This window comes from Leucopleurus acutus, assembly GCF_964270905.1.
Source record: "Leucopleurus acutus genome assembly, chromosome: 15".
Lineage (NCBI taxonomy): Eukaryota > Metazoa > Chordata > Mammalia > Artiodactyla > Delphinidae > Leucopleurus > Leucopleurus acutus.
Window position 1 is genome coordinate 19,434,844 of NC_139157.1, and position 23,865 is coordinate 19,458,708.

General features: G+C 38.7%; 1 protein-coding gene across 1 annotated transcript; it reads left to right on the forward strand.

Moving 5' to 3' along the window:
• The first annotated feature begins 6,236 nt into the window (after window positions 1-6,236).
• FBXO30 (F-box protein 30) lies at window positions 6,237-23,167 on the forward strand. Its single transcript, XM_082856060.1, has 3 exons — window positions 6,237-6,271; window positions 14,284-16,340; window positions 20,133-23,167. Exons 2-3 carry the CDS (start codon window positions 14,307-14,309, stop codon window positions 20,334-20,336), a joined length of 2,238 nt encoding a protein of 745 aa, XP_082712186.1. The 5' UTR covers window positions 6,237-6,271; window positions 14,284-14,306; the 3' UTR covers window positions 20,337-23,167.
• Window positions 23,168-23,865: the final 698 nt, after the last annotated feature.

Sequence of the window (23,865 nt, forward strand, 5' to 3'; positions counted from 1 at the left end):
ACTATTGGGGTAACATAAATGTCATTTAGCACACATTTATTTAACATCATCTGTATCATAATCCCCTAGGTTCTGGGGGAATAAGCAATATAGACAACATACCGTGCCTCTAGACCATTTGGATTGGTACTCCAAGGCTTACTAGAAGGATTTAGCTATAAATCTTGATGGTAGAACTCGCCACCCTTCACAGGCTTATCTCACAGGCTGGCTCAGTTGCTTCTGGGTTTTCCCAGGGAGTTTGTCACATGTGCTCAAGAATAAATCCACTGAGGATCTTCTGCACTGGTTCTTCTTCAATGCCCAGTGCCCTCCGTGAGGACATGGCCCCCCTGCCCCCCGGTTTCCATAGGTAGCCCTGTCACTCTGTCAGGCTCTTCGGTAGTTTCCCCATGGTTGTACACAGGTGGGAATGAATTTTCCTCTGCCCAAACTGATGTCACAATTTGTCATTTGGGCTTGAAGCAGTACAGAAACAGCTCTTTCAGCTTCTGCTACTATACCTTCCTGGCTAAGATGCCTGAGTTCACCTCTAGAATCTGCTTAAGGAAAAGATGCCTGTCATTATAGAGTGCTCATATGTGCCGGGTGTTGTTCTAAGCACTTTACATGGTGAACTCATTTAAGCCTCACAATAGACTATGCTGGGGGTAGGGCTGGGCAGTGCTATTATCTTTCCCATCTTAAAGATGGGAAAAGTAAGGTGTAGTATATTAGTCATCTACTGCTACACAACAATTGACCACAAACTTAGTGGCTTAAAACGATAAATACTATGTCACGTTTCCTATGGGTCAGTGCATGGCTTAGTGGTGCCTCTGCTTCAAGGTCTCTCATATGGCTGCAATCAAGGTGTTGGCTAAGGCTTAGGTCTCATCCGAAGGCCTGACTGGGAAAGGATCTGCTTCTGATCTCCTGTACATAGTCATTGGTAAGATTCAGTTCCTTTGGGACATTGAATTGAGGGCCTCAGTTCCTAGCTGGCTGTTGTCCAGCAGATATCCTCAATTCTATGCCACGTGAACCTCCCCAACAGGATGAATTGTTTCATCAAAGCCAGCAAGGGAGACAGCCTGCCAACAAGACAAAAGTCACAATCTTTTGTAACCTAATTGTGGATGTGATAGCACAACCCCTTTGACATATTCCATTGGTTAGAAGCAAGTCGCAGCTCCTGCCGACACTCGTGGGAAGATTACACAGAAGTGTCCATACTAGGAGACATGAGTCATTGGGGGTCATCTTAGAGTCTGTATGCCACATACAGAGAGGTTAAGTAACTTACTCTCTTAGCCCTTTGGGGCTGCTATAACAAAATACCACAGACTAAGTGAGACGTTTATTTCTCACAATTCTGGAGGCTGGGAAGTGGCAAAATCATGGCACCGGCAGATTCAGTGTCTGGTGAGAGCCCACTTCACTGCACCCTCACTGGGTGGAAGGGGCGAGGAGACTGCTGTAGAGATTCTTTTAGAAGAACCCTAACTTCATTTATGAGAGTTCTGCCTTCATGACTTAATCACACCTTAAAGGCCCTAACACCTAATACCATCACCTTGGGGATTAGGTTTCAATATGTGAATTTGGGTGGGGGACATAAACATTCAATCTATAGCACTTACCCAAGAATTAACAACTAAGAGACAATTAAGTCAGCTTTTGAGTACAGGAAACCTAGAGCCAAAGGAAAGTGAGACTCAAATGGTTTGGAAATTACGCTACACATAGAAATAAGTATGTAGTTCTTTCATCATCTTTTGGATGAGTCACTAAAATAAGAGTTGCTGAAGATGGAGGCTTTTTTTGTGGTTGTTGATTTTTTTTTTTTCCCATACAAGTTTTCAAAAAACATGAAAACACTACGTGACTTTAAAACACTATGTGACTTTAACCCAATTATCTAGATTTCCAGGAGCTTTAAAAAAATAATCAGAAGATGTGGTAACCCTATTTCCTTCATTTTCAGGTTGCAGCAACTATTGACTAGAGCTAAGTAACAGCTTAGTAACAGTGTGCTTGTCTGATTCCAACAACTCCCTTTGAGCCCACTTCCTGTTACTAGCATGCCATTTGGCTGTAGGCATTTGACTTTACTACCATTGCAATTGAATAGAGAGCACAGTAGGCCTGAGCACTGAATAGCTAGCCCATTTATGGGATAAATTAAAAGTGGTTTCTCCCATATATCTAATCTATATCAAATTTCTTTGAAAAATGTGAGATTTATACATAGAAATTAAATATCACCCCCAAGATGTGTTGTCAGCTTAACAAAGTTACATATATATTTGTAGACAATTGATATGACAACATCATCTGAGAGAGGGCTACCTGCTTATCTGCTCATGCACAAACTAGTTCCACCTGAAATATAAATGCAACACCTTAGAGGTACTCAACAGCCTTTTGGGAAATAGAATTGTTCATTTGTTCCTTTATTTGGTCAGTGGACATATAATCTGTATGCTAGGAGCTATATTAATACGTCAGTTATAATAGCTCAAATTGCAAAACATTGAAATTTACATGATTGATAATATCAACAATGTTCCGTAGCAAGTCTCTGGTGTACAGCAACAATACCTGGGTCTTCTACTTGTTCCAAAATTCCAAGCTGCCTTGGTTCAAATTCCCTTGATTATTTATATAAATCTGCAAGGTTGATTTGGGGCTATGAACATTATCTTTGGCAAGCTGTTTCTAAATTACCATATAATTGTATGTTATTTGTCATATTCTCCATACTCCAAATAAACTATATAGGAAATATAATTATAGCTATTAGATTCTAAATTCTGGCAATTAGGTGATTCAAACTGGCTCTTTCTCTTTTATAATTCCTTAGGAGCATGTCATAAAAAAGGACTGGTATTCCCCACCGCAGTCCCAGCTGGTAACTCCGATTGTCCCATGATTTCACAGTCATAAATCAGGCTCCATCCTCACACTTGTCTCAGGCCAAGGATGCTTTCTTTAACTAGCACATGACAAACTTTAGTCCTAACTTGTCTGTTGCTTTGTTCCCTGGGTTACCTGAGTGCAGGCCGGTCTAATTGGGAAAGAAAACCTACTTTAACGGTGGTGCTATTTGCCTGACATTGAAAAAAGGGAAGAGCAATTTGTCTGCTTGTTGAATTTGCTTTATCAACTGAATTTGCATTCTCTGACAACTTCTCTCTCTTACAATCTAGTCTGGTGTCTAGGCTTTGTTTCTGGTGTTATTTTTATTCTTATGGTTTTTACACCTTCTCCAACTTGAAAATAGCCTCTAAAAAAAGCCAGTAGGAGCTAAGCCTGTGAGAGATGGTCTGCAGAGTGTGATTTGAGGAGATGCAAGGCCCTCCTTTTTTAGGGCAGCTGGTAGGTCAAACCTAATACTTCTCTTTCTTCTTTTTTTACTTTAAATTGCCAGGGTTGCTGTCACTTCTCTCCATGGTTAAGACACACAGATGATAGCTTTGTTCTAGAAGTCCATGTCAAATACATGCACAGTAGAGAAAAGAGCATATTTGAGGAAATTTGTGATTGCTGGCATTCTTTCTGCTTGTCACTAAACTTTAAGATACATTTTCTTAAAATTTACCAAGAGAAGATTCTCTGAGGAGTTAGAACATAGGACAGAAAGTGAAAATGGGGATAGGATGAAATGAGAGAAGCATACATTTTATTTGTCTTGGAAGTGACAAATAATCATTAAGCATCTACATTATACAGGAGGTATGCTAGATACTGAGGGGAGACACAAAAATAATGCAAAACACACTTCCGTGTGTCTGGAGATAACTGTAAGCTGACATACATTTGTGAAGCAGGTAACAGGGGCGTGAAGCACAGGTCAAAGTGCTGAAAATAGGTAGTATGAGCTACAGAAATCCCTCACAGAGGACATGGGGTTAGAGCTGCACAGTTAAGAGGGAGGAAGTTCAGGCATTATTATTACACGAGCACAAATGACCTGGAATTGGACGGTGTATAGTGTTTTGATGGAGAAAACATGGAAACTAATCAAGCTAGAATGAGAGATTTACTTCGAGCAGTTGAAGACAGGAGTTGAGAATTTACCCCACGAGCATTAGATAGCCATCACAGATATCTGAATAGAGAAGTGACAAGATGAAATGGATGTCTTAGGAAGAATGATGTTGGTGGTGGGTTTGAAGTGGGAAGCTCTGGAGGAGGAAAGACTGGTTCGGCAACAGCAGAGGTCCAAATTTGCCTAGGACGGTAACAGGAATAAATGGACAGGACAGGAAGAAAGATTTTTTTTTTTTTAAATTTCCTGGACACAGGAAATTATTGAGATGGAGGGGGCAAAAATGACTGTGAAGTTTACAGCCTAAATGACTCAGCTTGAGGGAGTGAGGGGGTGATTCCCTGTCAGCTAGGCAACTTAGTAAAGGGGAAAGCCCCAGATTTCAATAAGTATAAACATGGAATCAAGAGATTTTAAAGCTGGAAAGGGCTTCAGAGGTCGTCTATGCTAGTCCCTTCAGTTGATAGGAGGATGGCTAAGGCACAGGGCAGACGTGTGATTCAATCTAGGACAGTGAACAAAGGAGGACAAGTGTAGCAGCTGGAACCCACGTCTTCTCCTGCAGGGTCATCTGTCTGCTTCACTATCTGTTCTGTCTAGTTCTCTGGACAGTGGCTCTCAAACTCGGGACCAAGGACCCGGGCCCATCTGCAGCCAAATTAGGCAAAATAAGAAAAATAGACTGAATTTTTCAAAAAGCTAAAATTATTCATTTAAAGAACTAACCTTTACTGGGTGATTATGTCCTTGCTTAATAATTGGTGTTATAATCTCCTTTCATTTAGGAAATGAAGCACTAATACGAATGGTACAATCTTTACTGTCTTTTTTACCACAATTAAAAACTAGTAATTTAAGTTCTTCTTCCAGCTCAAAAAAAAAAAAAAAGTTCTTTAAAATCTAAATGTCTGAGAGCCATTTCTCAGCATGACGAATCATGTGTGATCTCTTTTCCAAGACACACCAGTTGTGGGTAAAAACCTAGTCACACAAAGAATTACAGAACAGTGTTTTCCTGTCTCTGCCCCCGTCGGCAAGGGCAGGACTACAGCCGTCTTCTCTTTATCCTTTTCTTGCCTTAGAACTGGGCAGGAGTCCAGGGATGGACACTGGGGTAGAGGTGAGGGGATGAGGGACACCTACTCCCAGCATTTGGAATCACTGTCCCTTCTGTCCCTTGGCCTTGGACCAAGGCATGGTAGTAGTAGCGGGGAAGTGGACCCCAATTCTTTGATATGGCCCTGTGACATTTCTTCAATCCTTTTGTAAAATATCCTGCAAAATCAGCTTCAAGCCACCTTTCCACTAGATCGCGTTGTCTTTCCCACGTAGACAACCTCCCTGCTGTGGTCTGTGTGGAGGATTACAGTCCCTCAGAGAAGCAGACCTTGGTGGGCTGCCCTGCCAGGGCTCCAGAAAAGATTCGCGACGCCTGAATCCTGTTGGGCTGAGCTCGGTCCCAGGGCAGGTAGAACCCACAAGAATCCGGGCACTGAGTCACGGGACTGGGGCACTTTCGGTAAGCCGGCAGGAAGGCCTGATCATCAAAGATTCAAGGACAGCTGCCCCGTTTTTTCCTAAATGTGACCTAATGGGAAGACCGATGCACCCAGAGTTAAGGGATTTGGGCTGCTTCTCCTACCATTTAGGGAGTTAAACAAGTCACTCTTCTTGGGCCTGTTCTCCTCATTTCCAAAACTACGTGTCTAGGATTCCTTTCAGGAATACAGCATCCTAAAATCGAACAGGATTTGGTAGACCTGCTGGGCAGGAGCCACGTGGGGTCCGGTGGGAACCCCCTAGGGGGAGGCGCTGAGACTACACTTCTCTGGACCGGACTCTCAGTCACTTCCCTTCCGGGGAGGCGGGGGAGTGTCGGTGGGCGGCGTGCGCGTCCCCGCTGAGCTCGGCGTGAGCGTCTCCTTCGGGCTCGGCGTGCGCGTCTCCGCCCGGCTTGCCACGGGCCCCGGGGCCCGGCCGGGTGGGCGGGGCAGAGCTGGGCGGGGTGGGGAGGGTGGGGAGGACCGCCACCGGGAGAGCAGGCCGAGGAGCTGCAGGAGGAGGAGGAGAAGGAAGACAGGGGAGGGAAAAGGCGGCGGCCCGGCTGGGCAGAGAGGCGAGGAGGAGGCGGGTTGCACGGGGGTGTGGGGCGCGGAGCGGCGCCGGGACAGCGGGGAGCAGCCGGGCACGGCGGTCACGGCAGCCAGGGTCTGGGCCGCGGTTCGGCCGGGCCGGCCGGTGAGTGTCGGGGAGGCCCGCCCGGGAGGCCGGCGCCGTCCGGGCTGCGCCGGGGCCAGAGGCGGTGGCCGGGCAGTGCGAGGCCCGCGGCCGGGGCGCAGGCGGCCGTGGGGCCGGCGGGCCGGGCCTGGGGCGGAGCAAACGCGGCCCCGTCCGGGCGCCGAGAGGAAGTCGGCGGTGTGGGCGTCCGCGCCCAGCCCGCTGCCCGGCCCGCCGTGGAGGCCTCCAGCAAATGGCGACCCAGGCCCCGAGGGCCGACCCCAGTGGCACCCGGGCTCGCGTGTCTGTGTGTTGGGGAGGGGTGACGCCGGAGTTAAACTTAGGGAGCCCCAGGAACCTCGAAAACCTGGCTTCTCTTTCCTTTTGCCCTTTAGAAACTTGCTTTGTTTGGGGACAGACGGGTTAAAGTAAGCTTGGGAGGCATCATCAACTGTCTCCACGGAATGAGTGAAGTTGGTAACTTTTCCATTCATGGAAGTGAGAGGATCTTAGTCTTAGCCTCAGTCCCTATTAAAGAGAAACATCCTGATTTTATAGATCTGAGGCGTGTGACCATTTACAAGTTATTTGTGTCCTGTCTCGTGTAAGTGCACTGCTTGGAAGGGGGCCGTAGAGTGCACGTTGAATTTAATCTCCTTTGAGTATGTTTTTTACACGTGTATTTAGAGAATAGAGACAGAACAGCGTGTTGTTTACCATGGTTCTGGTACTCCATTCCCCTCTCCCTGTGTCTTGTTTTTCTTTCTGAGCCATGTCGTAAGTCTCGGATAAAAGATGCTTGGGAAGGAATTGACCTTTTATTCCAAAATTACTTTGTTGACTGGGATCCAAGACGAAGTTATTTATGGGCATGCTGGTAATCAGTGTAGATTAACTTAAAACTGTAAATACAAAACCCCAAGCTTTCTTAGCTTTTCATTTCTATTTGCTACATTTCAATACAGTTTTGTGTCGTTTAGAGAACTAGTAAATTATATTAACAGAATTTTGTATTTGCTCATATTTATTAAGCTTTTCCAAAGTTGTTGACGGGCAGAAGGGAAAAGAGTAGCATAAAATGTAAGATGAGGGTTTTTCTAAGGGTTCAGTTTTTCAGTATGCAGTTTTTGCTGAATCACTGTTCTTTATGCTTAGTCACTGTTTCTTACTACAGAAGTTTAATTGGGGATAATATGGTGTTTTGCTAACTTTTTAAATTGTCAGTTTGTTTTTATTTGGTAGTGTAATGCGGTGACATAGCTTTTTTTGGTGTGTGATTCTGGAAATGTTAGTGGGTGGAGTTTTGTGTTACCAGAGAACCGAAGTTTCCGATATAGGCAAACTTTTATGCATTCCAAGTGTACTGGATATTTAATTTCAATCCAGTATTTCTCTATGGTTAGCATTGGAGACTTTTAAAAAAATATGCAAAGTGTCCTAATAAAATACACTGTTGAAGAAAAATAATACGTATTTTGAGATAATGTATATAGTTAGAGAGGTGCTTTAAGGTCACCAAAATAGACCTTTTTAATGTGTTTACTGTTTGATATATTACTGAAATGTGACTTTTAATGGCATCAGCCTTATGCTGTTCTGTATGGTTTTTGATAAATCTTTTAACTAAGTTACCATGACTACCATGCTGTGGAATGACATTGTATTTGTAGAATTCATCAATATTAAAGTCATCAGTCAAAAGACTGTATAAAATATTATTTAATTTCAAATTTATTTTGATGAAATAGGTGGGATTGACCTTGGACTGGTGGTTTTTACACTGTAGATAACTAGATAGTTAAATACAGATGAGCATCTCTTAATTACAGCCCAGTCTGTGAAAATCTTTTACAAAAAGGGTATGTCTTTTTCTTAAGAGTGGGTAATGTTAGCATCAGGTAGTTCCTCATATGATTGCTTTTAATCAGCTTCCTAAGTATAAATGACCTGATGTAAAAGTGATTGTACGTAACGGTTTGTGCATGCGGATGTGGCGGTTGTGTAAAGCGGGGTGCGTCCGTTTTCTGAGGAATGCGTGTTTGTATCTTGCTGGACACACGAATACTATAGCTGACTTTTGTGGAGTACGAGGTTGTTTTCACAGCACAGTAATTACCTCAAGGTCACCTCAAATTGAGATTCCTTGGAAGCCCATATTCCCCTGTGCCATGCTGCCCCTTTTAATAAGCTGAGTTCCACCATTTGGGCGGATTATTTTTATCTGAGTCTCAGCTCAAATAGCTTCTGGTATGAATATTAAATATTTATTAATATATGTTATTTTAATTTCTGATGTAAGTCTGCAGTAATTTTGTTTGCTTATTTAGTGGAGAACAATTGCACGTAGTTAGGACTTCCACTTTGGAATAAGCTACCCATGTCCATATTTAGAAATGGAAGAGGTATGTTCTGAGTATATCATAAATGGAAGGGTGAAAAGTTGAAAACAAAATTCCATATAATTAGGTCATCGTTCTGTAAATAAAAAGTCAGAACCAAAATTTAATAAAAGAATGTATACAGTGTAACCAATTTAGCCATTTTGGACTCATCAGTAGGGCACTTCTTTGAGTTGGGAGTTTAATGATCTTGGATTTTCAATCTTGGCTAGGCACCTCACCCCCCTTTTTTAAACCAGTTAAATAAAACGTCCACCTGAGGTTGTAGATTTATTATGGTTTTTAAAACTGAGTGCACCTGATCAGTAAATCAGCCAGCAGATGTTTGTATTTACTATGCAGTAGCACCTCCAACTATACAAGAAGGATGAGACTTGCTCTGGAGGAATTAAAAGTGATTGCTAAGTATGAAATTTCAGTCATAGACCTACTTGTGATTATGGTTAACTAATTGAACAAGTCTGTCTATAGTTCCATTTCAGCCTTACATTGAAGCAACATTTTATTGTCTCAGTGGAATTCTTTTTAATCTAATATCATATTAATTGTAATATTAAGGAAGTAGGCTGACGCCACTTCCTTTTCTGAGCTTCCTTTCCTCACCCTCTATATACTCAGGCAGCTGCACACTTGCAGACACCTCCACCTCTGTTTTTCTTTTTGAATCTAATGCCTCTATAGTCAGTAACCTGTAACCAGACTGCAGGGTTGATTAAGGAATTTAAATAGTGCAACGATAAACAGGTAGATGTTTCCTTTTGTGACTTTTATTACTATTATTTTTTAAGATTTTAAAACAATGGAATATTGAAATTAATTTTACTTAATTTACTTTTCCCTTTAATTTGCTTTTTTGATGGACAGTTTAGCTTATTTCATATAAAATGCCTGGAACATATCACCTAGATACTCAATAAATGTTTGAGTAATTTTGACTTTTTATAGCTGATACAATGAGGTAATTTTGACTCAATCTGGTTGACTAATTCTAGATTTATAAAGTGTCTTTTTATGAAGTATGTAGTTTTCCATGAAGTCAAGAATTGTTTTGGAATCCATCTGGTTATTTCTTGTATTATAATAATTTCATTTATTCATGTTTTTTCGATAAGTGAAGCTCTAATTGAGGCACAGTTTTGAATGCAGGGAACACAGGAATGAATGAGACAGAGATGGTGCCTCCTTTGTGGAGCTTGTAGTTTTCCCGTGGAGATAGATATTAAACAGGGTAATGATTTACTTCAAGTTATGACTAGTATTACCAAGGAAAAATGCAGTGTGTAATGAGCACATAAGTATAATACAGAATCCATACCATACCTTGCCTTTGGGTATGTGGAAAAGTGACATTTAAGCTGATAAAGATTTGCGGTAACAGTTGGGGAAGTAAAGGAGTGTGTATGTGTGTGTGTGTCTGTCTCTTGGAGGCAGAGGCAGACATTAAGAACAGCCTGAAAAACTGTGTTGAATATTTGGGTGACTTGATTTAGCATATTTAAAATCGTGCTGATTTGCAGTGCTTTATTTATTTATCGCCTTATGTATTGTAATGAATTTGGAAAAATAAAGGAATTCTTTTTTGAGGGCAATATCTTTCTGTCTAGAAATAGCCTTAAATGACAAAGTCTCATTTCATTGTATGTGAAAATGCCATGCCTTAAATTGTTTTTATGGATTGCTTGTCAGCCACAGATTATGAGTTGGCCTAGAATTTCTGTTAGAGAAAATTGAAACTATTGTAAAGCATTTAATCTTTTACAGTATTTTCTAGTCTAATGAAACTTTTTCCAGTCATTCAACTTTAAGTGTAAATAGATATGTTATTTGGAACGTTAAGATTCTTTTTCAAGAGAGTTTATTTTAAAAAAGTTAATACTGAGGAGTTTTAAATTAAGCTCGTCTTGAACTTGAAGCCTCAGTTTTAGCAACAAGTTTTCTGCTGGACCTGCTGTGTCACTGTTCAGCTGATAAATCAGGGATTGACATTTTAAACCCGTTTCATAGGATTTGTGAGCAATTGTGCAATACTTTTTGGAGGCATATTTAATTTGATAATAGCGATCTTGAAAGAGGGTGGGTCTGGAACTTTTAAATTCTGAAACAGTACCCCAGAATACTTTTTGGGTATTGTCTACTGCATTTTTAAAAAACTTATTTCTTAATATATTTAATTGTAAAATGGACTTAAACTTGATTCCTTCTTTGTATAGCTGTTTTGAGAATGGTTAAATTTGTACTATTTCATATGTTTATACTGAGCATTATAAATGTAAGTTATTTTTAAAATAATTTAAAACTCTTATGTTCAAAGCAAAGTAATGTGCTATTATAATTAGAAAGGACCAAAAAGACTCTCTTGACCACAAGGGTGATTAAGTGTTGGAATAAACTACAAGCAAAGTTGTGTAACCTCCATTCCTCAAATACCATCTTAAAATTGGATCACCAAGTTACTGAAGTTCTGTCTTATTTTCTTAAACTTTATAAGCATATCTGTTATTGTCCATATGTATTGATGAGATATAGATTTCAATCCTAGCTCTGCCACTTACTAGGTAGATGACCTTGGGTAAGTCACTTACCCTCTCTGTACCTCAGTTTTCTCTGGGTTGTTATGAGGATTAAGTGACATTGACATGATTCTACAAAGAAGGATAAAGTAGGGACATAGTGTTCCATTTTCCTTTAAGTCTACTTCAGTAAATAATAAATGTTGTGGACTCATTGCTGTGGATGCTTTTATTTTTATTACTATTTTTTAATCATTTCTTTTATTCAGAGGGGGAATAGTGTGGAAGAGGGTATTTTGAATCTTGAGAGCCCTCTACTTCTATTTACCTTTCAAAGTTGTTGCTGTTTTGCATTTAACTCAGTTGTTTGTAACAGTTGCTATTTTAAACACTTTTGAATTAAGCATGTTTTGAGATGTGTTCTGCCTGGTATAATCATGTGATGTGCATGTAACATAAGGTGTTCCTACTAGTTCTGAGAGCCTTGGTCACTTCTGTTGGAACTGCTTGTGTTTTTAGGTTTCTCTGTTAGTAACAGTCACGTTTATAACCTTCAGCATGTGAGATGAACTCAGTCTAGTTGTTGTAAAATAAGAAAGCTACAGCTGTTTTCACAATCTAATCACCCAGTAAAATTTGTCTTGATTCTTATTAAAGTTTCTCTTTGCTTAACTTACAAATGTCATCATTAGTCTGTCATTTCTTCTATTTTGACCCTTTTTAGCATGTCTGTCTTCAATTTATAGGTTCTGTCTTTAGCTTTAAAATTTATAGGGATAAACATTCAGAAGTATTTAATTCATTTGTAATTTTTAAACACAGTTTTAAAATGTAGTTTTGTTGTTAAGTGTGTACCCTGTTTTTTTCTGTCCCTGGCCTCAGTTCACACCATAATATCAACTCAGAACTTTTCTACTTAATCAACAAAGCTCTGTCAATAATAGACTTTTGCTGTTTGAGTTTGAGGAAAATCAAGCCTGGACTGGAGAAAAAGAAATAGCAATTTGGGGAATAATTAGTTTACATTAGCCACCTAGAAGTAAGATAGAATTTATGGAAGAGAATATGTGAGAGAACTAGCAAGCCTTTATGCACTAAAGTGAAGAAAATAGGCTAAGAATCGGCTTCTTATCCAGAAAATTATTATTAATTTAATTTGGAAAATTTTGAGGTGAGTTGCCTGTGCCCTATACACGTAGAGATATATAGTAAATAGGCAGCTGTAGAGATCTGAAGTTTGGAGGAGGGATCTGGGCAGGAGGTATAGATGAGTTTTTAGCATATAAGTGGTAATTGAAGCTTTTGAGAAATTGGGAGAATGTATAGAATGAACCAGAAATGCCATGGATCCCTGAAGAAGAGTAATATTTTAGAAGAAAAGATTAAGGAATAACCAAAGAGGTAGGGGGAACACCAGGGAAATGTGAGACGATAAAAACTAAAGAAAGATAGTAGTTCAGAAAGGAGGAATTAGTCAACAAAATGATATAATGGCTAAGGAAGATGAGGTCTGGAAAAAATGCCCTTTGGATTTAGCATTGAGGATCTCGATAGAGCAGTTTTAATGAGTGGTGGTAAAAGTAAACACACATTAGAGGGCTGAGGAGTATAGGGGAGGCCAACGGGGTTTGTTTGTTGTTCTTCTTTGAAAGCTTGACTGAAAAGGAAGAAAAACAGCAAAAGGGGGATATTGCTTTATTATATATGTTTTTAAAGGTGAAATAGTCTTTTAAGTTTTTGCTGCTAATAGGAACAAGCCAATAAAGAAGTTGAAGATTATAGAAGTAAGACATTGAATAGGCTAAGTAATTATAAGTAAATCAGTGCATTGTGCCAATACTTCCTCTTTTTTTGTATAAAATTTTTCTTGCTAAAAGCAGGAAAGAACATTAGTTATCTGTAACCCTCTTGTGTTATTTTGTGGGTACTATTTCTCTGCTTAAAATCCTCAGTGGTTTCTAACTGCTTAAAAGTCTGAACTCCTTAGAGTAGCGTATAACACACTTTCCATAACTTTTCTTATTCCTGTCCCACCTCATCTCTCACAGCTACTTTGCATTTCACCTTGTGATCCAGCAATACTGGGAAACTTGAGGTTCCCTCAACATGTTTTGCGAATTCTTGCTTTTCTGTATTTGCGTATGCTGTTACTTCAGCATTGAATGCCTCTCTTCGTTTCTAACCCTACCCTCCTGCGCTTAAGACTTCTCATCTTTCAGGACTACTGTGAACTCTTCTCTACCCCCCACCCATACTGATTTTCTCTGTCATATTGATCATATAAAAATGTGACATGATTTTACTTTCATCTCTGACCTCCTGCTGAAGCTCCTTGAGTGGAGGCACCATGTCTTCTAATCTTCACGTTGCCATACCAAACACAGAGTCTGGTACATGGCAGTTAAACAATAAATAGGTGTTGAATGAATGAATGGAAACTGTGGCCCTCAGAAGTAAGTGATTCGTCCACTGCCACAGAAGTGGAGCTAGAACTTATATTTTTTGGATAAATGCCCTCTTTGTTTTAATTAAGGCTTACTCTCTTTATTTGTTGTAGAATTTATTAAGGCATAGGTAGAAAGAGAGGTCAGTAGATGAAATCTTACATAAATTTATGTATTTGGAGGGGATATTAAAGAAAACATCTAATCAGGTTTTAGTTAGTTAAGTATATTCATGAAATTCAGATTATTCTCTTTTAGGAATATGATGAGGTCTCTGCAATGTGGAGCGCATCATAATCAGTTTAGTTAAAATTAAAAAGGTAAAAGCTGAAGCATTCTCTGAAATCTAAGAGTTAAATATTCATTAACTGGTTTTGGGCATTAATTTATATACTACACGATATACTAGAATTTAAGTATTATATTTTGAAATGTTCGGCCTGTTGGGCAGATTGTTATATGGTATATAAAAATGAAATTTTGACTGACTTCTTGAATTAAAGTGCTTAAGCTGTTTCAAGATGGATTGATTATATGTCAAATAAACTTGTTAAATGTTTATTTTATATATTTCATCCTCACATAAGCCAATAAACCTTCATGATTTGATGTTTTTCCTTAAAACAGTTTTTAAAAAGCGACCACTTTTTGCCTAACTTCTTCTTTCTCTTCCATCTCAGTAGCTAGAGCTGGACTGGCCATTATGGAGGAGGGGCTGCAGCACTCTCACTGCGTGAATTGTGTCAGTAGACGGTGTATGACCAGACCAGAGCCTGGGATTTCCTGTGACTTGATAGGTTGTCCATTGGTTTGTGGAGCAGTTTTCCATTCTTGTAAAGCTGATGAGCATCGACTTTTATGTCCGTTGGAACGAGTGCCTTGCTTAAATAGTGACTTTGGATGTCCATTTACAATGGCTCGAAATAAAGTTGCCGAACATCTAGAAATGTGTCCTGCAAGTGTGGTGTGCTGTACTATGGAGTGGAACCGATGGCCAGTTAGTTATGCAGACCGGAAATCATATGAAAATCTAAGCAGAGATGTTGATGAAGTGGCACAATTAGATATGGCCTTGGCCCTTCAAGACCAAAGGATGCTCTTAGAGTCTCTCAAAGTAGCCACCATGATGTCAAAAGCAACTGATAAAGTATCAGAACCTAGAGAACAGATCTCAGTTAAATCAAGTGTCCCAGAAATACCACATACTAATGGTTTGGTGTCTGTTGATGAAGACTCTTATGGTGCACTTTATCAAGCTACTGTTGAAACAACCAGAAGTTTGGCTGTTGCTTTAGATATCCTGAATACCGCCACAAGAGACGTTGGCATGTTAAGTACGAGTCTTTGTGCTTCCCCAGATGAAATGAAAGAAGAAGAAAATGCCAGAGAAAGCTTACAGAACAGAAACTTGAAAGACCAGGACCATCTTTATGAGGATGAGATAGGAGCAGTAGGTGGGATTGACCATAATGACGCAAGTCAGAATGCCCAGTCTGAACAAAATGGTTCAAGTGATTTATTATGTGACTTGGATGCTAGTTCTTATGGCACTTCTGCTCTTTGTAATGGCTTTCCTTTGGAAAATATATGTACACAGGTCATTGAGCAGAATCAGAATTTACATAGTGACTCAAAACAAAGTAACTTAACAAATAGAGAATGTGTAGCATCAGATGGCCCTTCAGAACCTTCTAGTTCACTTTCAGTAGCAGCACAAGTTAGGGAAGTAATACCATCTAATGCTTTGCCTAATGGCACAGTTCAGCATATCCTCATGCCAGATGATGATGAAGACTTGTGTTGGAAAAAAGTAGACTTAGGGGACCTAAGGAATGTGGATGTCTTATCTTTCAGCCATCCTCCTTCATTCAAATTTCTTTCTAATTCATGTTGGTCTAAACCAAAGGAAGATAAAGCAGTAGACACATCAGATTTGGAAGTTGCAGAAGATCCAATGGGTCTCCAAGGAATAGATCTAATCACAGCAGCATTACTGTTTTGTCTAGGAGATTCTCCAGGTGGGAGGGGTATATCTGATAGCCGCATGGTTGATGTTTATCACATCGACTTTGGGACTCAGACTTTTTCACTTCCATCTGCCATATTAGCTACAAATACAATGGTTGGGGAAATAGCTTCAGCTTCAGCTTGTGATCATGCCAACCCACAGCTTTCAAATCCAAGTCCTTTTCAGACGCTTGGGCTGGATTTAGTATTGGAATGTGTCGCTAGGTACCAACCCAAGCAGCGTCCAATGTTTACATTTGTTTGTGGACAGTTATTTAGAAGAAAAGAATTTTCATCGCATTTTAAGAACGTGCATGGTGACATTCATGCTGGACTCAATGGCTGGATGGAACAGAGGTGCCCTTTAGCATATTATGGTTGTACCTATTCTCAGCGTAGATTTTGTCCATCAACACAAGGAGCAAAGATTATACATGACCGCCATTTGAGGTCATTTGGAGTTCAGCCATCTGTGTCTACAGTGTTAGTGGAGCCTGCTAGAAACTGTGTGTTGGGATTACATAGTGACCATCTAAGTGGTCTTCCTTTTGAAGTCCTGCAACATATTGCAGGCTTTCTTGATGGCTTCAGTTTATGCCAGCTCTCGTGTGTATCCAAGTTAATGAGGGATGTGTGTGGCAGTCTTCTTCAGTCTCGTGGAATGGTCATACTGCAGTGGGGGAAAAGGAAGTATCCGGAAGGAAATTCATCATGGCAGATAAAAGAAAAGGTTGGTTTAATTTAATTGTATCAGTCCCTTATTTGACATATAATAGGCACTTAATAATGTTGTTGCTGAATTAATAAAATTAACCTTGTTGCAAAATAGACCATCCTTAAAACGTAATAATTCAGTATGATGACAAACTTTTTTATAATGATAATGAAAGCAAGAATAGTTAGAATTATTAGTCATAATCACATATTTACTGCAGGCATCCTAGAACTAGATTCTGATGTCATACGACAGAGGCCACTTCCAGTTCTTCAGTTGAGGGGTTCTGTATCTAGTTACTTCTTCTGTAACAGCTCCCTTTGCTTGAGTCCATGTTAGCCACCTTCTAATTTGGGCTCCATCTGAAACATTTTCACCATAGGACAATGGAGGAAGCAAGGAGAAGGTTTTTTACTGCTTGCAATTGGCAGTTTTGGTCCATTCTTAGCAATTTCTTTCTTAGAACTTGGTTATTACAGGGAGAACTTAAATAAGGAGACATGAAAAAAAAATCTACTCCTAGTAAGTGACCAATGGAGTATTTGGGGTATAGAGAATGTAAATGGATGGATGTGGAAATGTGTTAGGCTGAGGTGAGATAAGGGCAGTAGGATTTGATATTGTTGACTCTGCGTTTAGTACAGTACAAGGGAGTGTTGCAGATTGGAAGCTTGAGCTGGAGATTGGGAACAAATCCTGGCTCCACCATTTTCCTCCTGTGATATCTTACTTTTGCCCAGCTTCTGTTTGAGGTACTATCCAATAGAAACTAGAAGGCATTACAAATACCTTTGATTGAAGGTGTTTTTTCATTTTAGAACATTTATAATATGAAACTTTGATTTTATAAAGTAGAAAAAATTTTGATAAACTTCACATTGGTTGAACAGGGTTCACATTTCTGGCTACTTTGTTTTTACCACCCTTAGGTTTTCTCTTATTTCCACTCATTGCTCCAGTTTTTCAGAATTCTGCATCTGCTTTTGTGTTCTCCTGAAGCTTTGACCAGTAAATGAGCACGCTAATTATTTTATGTAGAAAATTTCATACTTTCTGCATATATGTGGGTATGTGTGTATTTTCATTTTCTACATGATTTGGTGTCCTTCTGCCATTTGGGATGAGACACTCAGAGCATGGCCCGTTTTTGTCCTTGCCCCCCCAGTATTGACCTATGAGGTAAAATATTTTCTGGGGATTTTATTGCTGCAGAAAACCTCATCTACTCTTGGAGTCTGAATTGCCATCATTTATTCAAATTACGTGTGTATATCCTGGCCATTTTCTCCTCTGAACTCCAGTCCATTATATACAAGCATCTACTGGACATCTGCACTTGATTATGTCACAGCTTCAGCGAACTCAACAGGTCCAACCTACTCCACTTTTCTACCCCTCTTAATCTCAGAAAATGGCATTTTCATCTCTGAAGCTGCCTAAACTAGGAATTTGGGAGTTAAGGTTGACCCTTTTTTTCCCCCCCTTTATTTCCATATCCAGGTAATCACAAAGTCCTGTTGTCTCCCCTTCTTCATTACCTCTCAGGTTTGCTTACTGTTTCTACTGCGGTTTCCCTAGTTAGTCCCGCCTGTAGTTCTCTCCTGGGTTACTACAGTAGCCTCTTCCTTACTGGGTTTCTGTTTCCAGCTGAGTCCCTCTCCAACATATTCTCTATAGAAGAGGTAGAGTAATAAATAATTTCTTAAATACAGTTCTTATGCTGTAGTGCCTGAAAACTTCTTAAATGTCCATCCATTGCCCTGGGGTAGAGGCAGACTCCTTAATGAAACATTTAAGACTTTTCATAATCTTGTCCTCACTTACCTCTTCAGTTTCCTTTTGTCAGTTTATATTCCAGCCATGGAATTTACTTAGACTTGTCTGATGTTTTCTTCTTGCCTTAAGGTGTTTGAGTACACTGTCCCTGATACCTACATTTGAACACTTGAGATGTTCTAGGCAGTGTGTACTTTACTTTTGTTAATGTATTTAATCTACTGTCCCTATTTCATGGATGAAGAAACTGTGGTTTAGAGAGGTTAAGTAACTTGTCCAGTTGGTGGATTCAGACCCTGGGAACCTATTTCTGGAGGTTGTGATCATTATCTCATTGCTATATCCTGCTTACTCTTCAGATCTTACTTTGTCAAGAAAGCCTACTCCGACCCCGTTGAAGCCCTTAGGGAGGTGCACTGCTCTGTGTTCTCCTGGTGTTCTATTATGTACCTCCTACTCTATGTACCCATACTGAAGCACTGACCATGCTGTTTGGAAATTCACTGACGACTTGTCAGTTTCTTTCATTAGACTGTAAGTTCATTGAGAAGTGAGACTCTCTGGGAACCAAAATATTAACTGCTTTGCATAGCACCTCCCATATAGCAGGCACTAAGTAAATACTTGATGTATACTTGGATGCAAAATTGGCCCATGACTAAGAAACCTTGTCATCAGGAGATGGGAGCTGTCCATTTTTTCCTGAGTTTGTTTCACCAGACTGTTGACTGTGTGGAAGTAGGGAAACTGTCTGCCACCATTGAATCTTTCAGCAAATTCATTCTGTGAAGCTTAACAAAAACTCCTAATTCTTAGTATAGTTTTGTGGTTATGGGGAATTGTAATCTATAATGTCTATTGTTAGCTACTGTCCAGGCCTTCACTGACATCTGGGAAATGAGTCCATGCAGGGTAATTGATATCAACTTAAGAAGTATAGCGATTAAGTACCTTATGTGCTGAACTATTCTACTGCTGGCTGAAAAATAATTGTGTTCAGAATTTGAAGGCATCTGGCCACCCCAGAATTCATAGCATTCTTTTCTGAGAAGCTCTAATGAGTGCTGAGGGCTTCTCTCAAATTCAACAGCTGCTTTCTAGAGTATCTGCTGTTTGCCACGGGTTCAGTGTTCTCTAGACATTTGCTTGTTGATTAGCTTAGGTAGGATGCCTGGGCCTGTCTTGCTTGTTACCTATGTTCAGGTAACTTTATATTTTCAAATTGTAAAGCTGAGAGGGGGCCACAACAGTCATTGCTGGACCTATAAGGTGACTGTGCTTCAGGGCTTGGAGCTGCTGAGTGGGCAAAAGGGAAAGTAGTTCTTATTTTTACCAAAACAAGGATGGCATATAAATATTTTCCCAGAAATGTATTTTACAATGATATGGAATTAAAAAATGATTCATTTTACAAAAAGCTCTATAAAAATTTCCAGAAACATGTTGAACAAATTGAAGCACTTGTGTTCCTCGTTATTACTAAGTGCGTTTACTACTTATAAATAATGAAAAGAAAAAGTACCTTGGCACAAAATATTCTAGAGTATTTTTTAGTATACTTCATATGGTGTAACAGGAATGAGAGAAAAACTTGGAGGAAAAAAAACACTTGTATTGTCAATATCTCCAGACTATGGATAGGTCTATATATATATATAGACATTTGGATGGGATGAAAGCCTAGTGTACAATATGCAATATTTTAGGAAGTAGCTCTGAATATTTTATAAAATTGCTTAATAAGTAAGCCAGGTTGGATGTGATTTTCAATGTTGAGCTTTGTCTTTTGTTTTCTTTTTGGTTATTATATTTATTGAAGTTATAATGTCATAGGAATGATTTATCTTACAAATATTTGATAAACAGATTTGTATCCAAATGGATTACTACTTCCAGTTTTGTAGCTAACTACTTGAAACTTTATATTAGATATTTCTCTTAACAGTTAGAAATGTATGCAGTTAGAGCAAGAATTATGTTTTGATTCTTGTAAGTTGACTTGTTTAAATCTGAAGTAGAATTTTCTTCTAGGTATGGCGATTCAGTACTGCATTTTGTTCTGTCAATGAATGGAAATTTGCTGACATCCTAAGCATGGCTGACCACTTGAAGAAATGCAGTTACAATATTGTAGAGAAACGGGAGGAAGCAATCCCATTGCCGTGTATGTGTGTGACGCGAGAACTCACTAAAGAAGGACGTTCACTTCGCTCAGTTTTAAAACCTGTACTTTAAATACTATAATTCCACTTGCACATACAAGCAAGCACCTAGTATAATTTCTTGGTAATATGTGACACTTTATTAATGTATTAAAGATTACAGCTAGCTAAATTCATTGTCACTATGTATATAATGTTTTGAAGTGACCTATATTTTTATAAAGTACTGTTTAGTTGGAAAAAAGTTGCCTTAATGTTTGAAATGTGTGAATTTTTTGGAACTTGCTGGACAGGGTGATTTAATTTTTAGCTACATAATTTTCAGAATTAGTATTTTTAGTGGTTTGCATATTTTGGTTCTTACATTTTTTGTTTCTTAAATAACAAGATCCTGACCAAACAATTTATTCCTCATTTTCCGTGGGTTATAACCTAGGCATTCAAAAATCAAAACTTTGATTCTAATTTTTACATCATAGGCTTTTCAGATTCAGAAAACATTCAATTGCTTAAACACTGCATAAGACCATTATAAAGTTTTTATTTTCTAGTTCTCCCCTTATATAATTGTTGATATGTAGATGATCTCTAATATATACATAATATTTAAAATCATGAGTAATGTTGATAATGCCATTTATCATGTTTTAAAAACAGTCCACAAAAATGTTTTCACCTTAATTACATATTTACAACTCTCATACAGAGAGTTGACCATATGCAGCTTTTTTTGGTTAGATGCCACATCCAGAGACTCATGGCAGTGTGTTTTGTTATGTGACAGGTTAAAGCAAAATCAACAAAAGAACCCTGTGAATTTACTTTAATTTGAAACTGTGTATGGTATTATATATTTGCTAGGTATTTGATATTTGGAGAGAAGAAAATACAGTTGGCCCTTCATATCTGCAGGTTCCAAATCCATGGATTCAACCAAAGGATGGAAAATATTTGAAAAAAAAATTGCATGAAATTTCAAAAAGCAAAACTTGAATTTGCCACTCATCTTCGACTATTTATATGGCACTTACATTATATTTACAATTACTTACATAGCGTTTATATTGCATTAGGTACTATAAATAATCTAGAGATGATTTCCAGTATAGGGGAAGTATGCGTAGGTTATGTGCAAATACTATGCCATTTTATGTAAGGGACTTGAACATCTGTGACTTTTGGGACCGTAGCGGGGTCCTGGAACCAATCTTCTGCAGATCCTGAGAGATGACTGTATACCTCATCTTAAGTTTGAATTGGGCATATTCCGTGAATAAATTTCAGATATTCAGAATGCAAAGGGCTTAACTTTTTATCACAAGTGTTTAAAATTTTTGCCTTTTGATGTTTATAAAAATCACAATTATGTTGTTTTAAGACATTTTAAAATGTGACACTTGCTATCTTTGTAAGATGACAATCATGAAACGCAGAAACCTGTCTTGGTTGACAGTCTCTTTAAAACATTTGCAGGTTAATATTCCATAGACTTCTCTACCAAAAAAGTAAGAATTGCATCTTTGTGTAAAACCAAAATACAACAGAAAGATATTCAAAGACCTGTTCTTGAGGTATTTTATTATAGTTTTCAAATTGATTTATACTGTTATTAACCTGTTATGGTCAGTTTAGAAAAATGAGTATATCAGTATTAAGAAAGAAATTGCAAAGATGGAGACTTGTACTTAAATAATTTAGGTAACTTGTGGCACTTGGTAGTCTGAAATGGTTACAAGTTACTTTGCTAAAAAAACTTCAAAACTATTTTGTCTTCTCTTCCTACATTTGTCCCTGAGAATGCTCTATTAACCAGGTTCTTGATTCCCATGTATGGCAATCGGGCAGGGCAGAGCCGTTCCTTGGGCATTACAAAAGAATTCTGAATTGCTTTAAGACTTGTTTTGGTTGGATCAAGGCCTCATTACAGTTGAAAAGCACAGCGTTAAAGACTAATCAATTGTTTTGCCTCACCTGTCATTTTAATTAGAAGAATATTTATTTCTTAGTGCTTAAACCAACTATTTCAACTGTGAGATTTGAATTTACATAAACAGTCTCTTTCTGTGAAAAAGTCAGAAATAAGATACAAATACTGTAAAATATAACTCTGCCTTTTAAAGTTTTGCTGAAGAATGTGTCTGGTTAGGATAGCACAAACATTAACTTTTTGTTTTATGGTTGTGCTTTTTTAAAATCCTTGTTTTTTAAGTTTAGACTCCATGTTTCCACACTGGATCATGAGATATTTAACATTTTCTACCTTTTATTTCTTTTACACGTCTTTGGCTGTTTTCTTTTTTGTTTATGCCACCATACTATTTTGTTAAAATGTTTTCTTTGTGCAGCATTTGTTCAAATTCTAATAAAATTAATATTTTCCTTTATATGGCTCAGTAACTTAAAAAGAAAAAACTTATATTTAAATAAAATTTTAATCCTTGCGTGACAAATTCCAAACATAGTCATATTGTTTCTGTAGTGGGGATTTTCTGCACGTTGTAGGAGTTGCTTGTTGATTGTCATTGCTCACCCGTGTTTTACTGGTGAACATTAACTTTTTTTTTAATATAGAAAACTCATCAGTTAGCTTTCTCTGCCCCTTCAGTGTCTTCTTGAAGTAGTCTCACCTAGGGGTATCGAAAGGCTGAAGAGTTTCTGGCAATATTATTTTTCTAAAACTTTTAATGGGAACAATCTATCTGACCTTTTAAGCATGAAAAGGTTTGTGTTTTGGCCAAGTAAGTTGTCATTTGAGAAGCCTTTGTTGATACTTTAGTCTTTGCTAACCAGCAAGATAAAGGGCAGGTATTAGGAGGGAGGGAAGTATCTGAATTCACTTTTCTCCTCTGCCTTTTTCCGCAGAACTGCCTATTAGCTTAATCTCAATGCCCCCCACCCCCCACCACCACCCTATCTCTCTCTCTCTCTCTCTCTCTCTCTCTCTCTCTCTCTGTGTCCTCTCTTTCTGTAGCTTCTGAGAATCACAGATCACTTAGAGTAGTGGTTCCCAAAGTGTGGTCCCTGGACCGTCAGCGTCATCTGGGAATTTGTTAGAAATGCAAATTCTTGCGCCCCTTCACAGACTTAGAGAATCAGAAACTATGGGGTGGGAACAAGCAGTCTGTTAACAAAGGCCTCCCCAAGTGATTCTGATGCATGGTAAAGTATGAGAATTTAGAGGAAAGCCTGGGACTATGCCAGCTCTTCTCCTGAATGATGTGTTACTGGTACAGATGTATGTGTGCATGTAGCTACATGTATGATCCAAAATTAAGAGTAATAGTAATTTATTAGTATTACCTAAATGATCAAATTTAATGATATATGTTGTCTCAATGTTACAGCCATATGACAAAATACATTAGGTACCATGGTTGTTGGATATTCTTTTAAAAAGCTAGTATTTACTAGTAAATTTAGTATTTCACTAGTGTTTCTTCTGGTCAAGGTTAATTGCAGATTGTTCATTAGCACTAACATTTAGCCTAGTCATCATTCATTCTCTTGTTGAGTGGTTGCAGAATCATGTGAACGTATTAGATTTCTAGGATAGAGTAGAGGTAAAACGATACTGGATTAAGTTCTACAAGAATTCTGTAGGA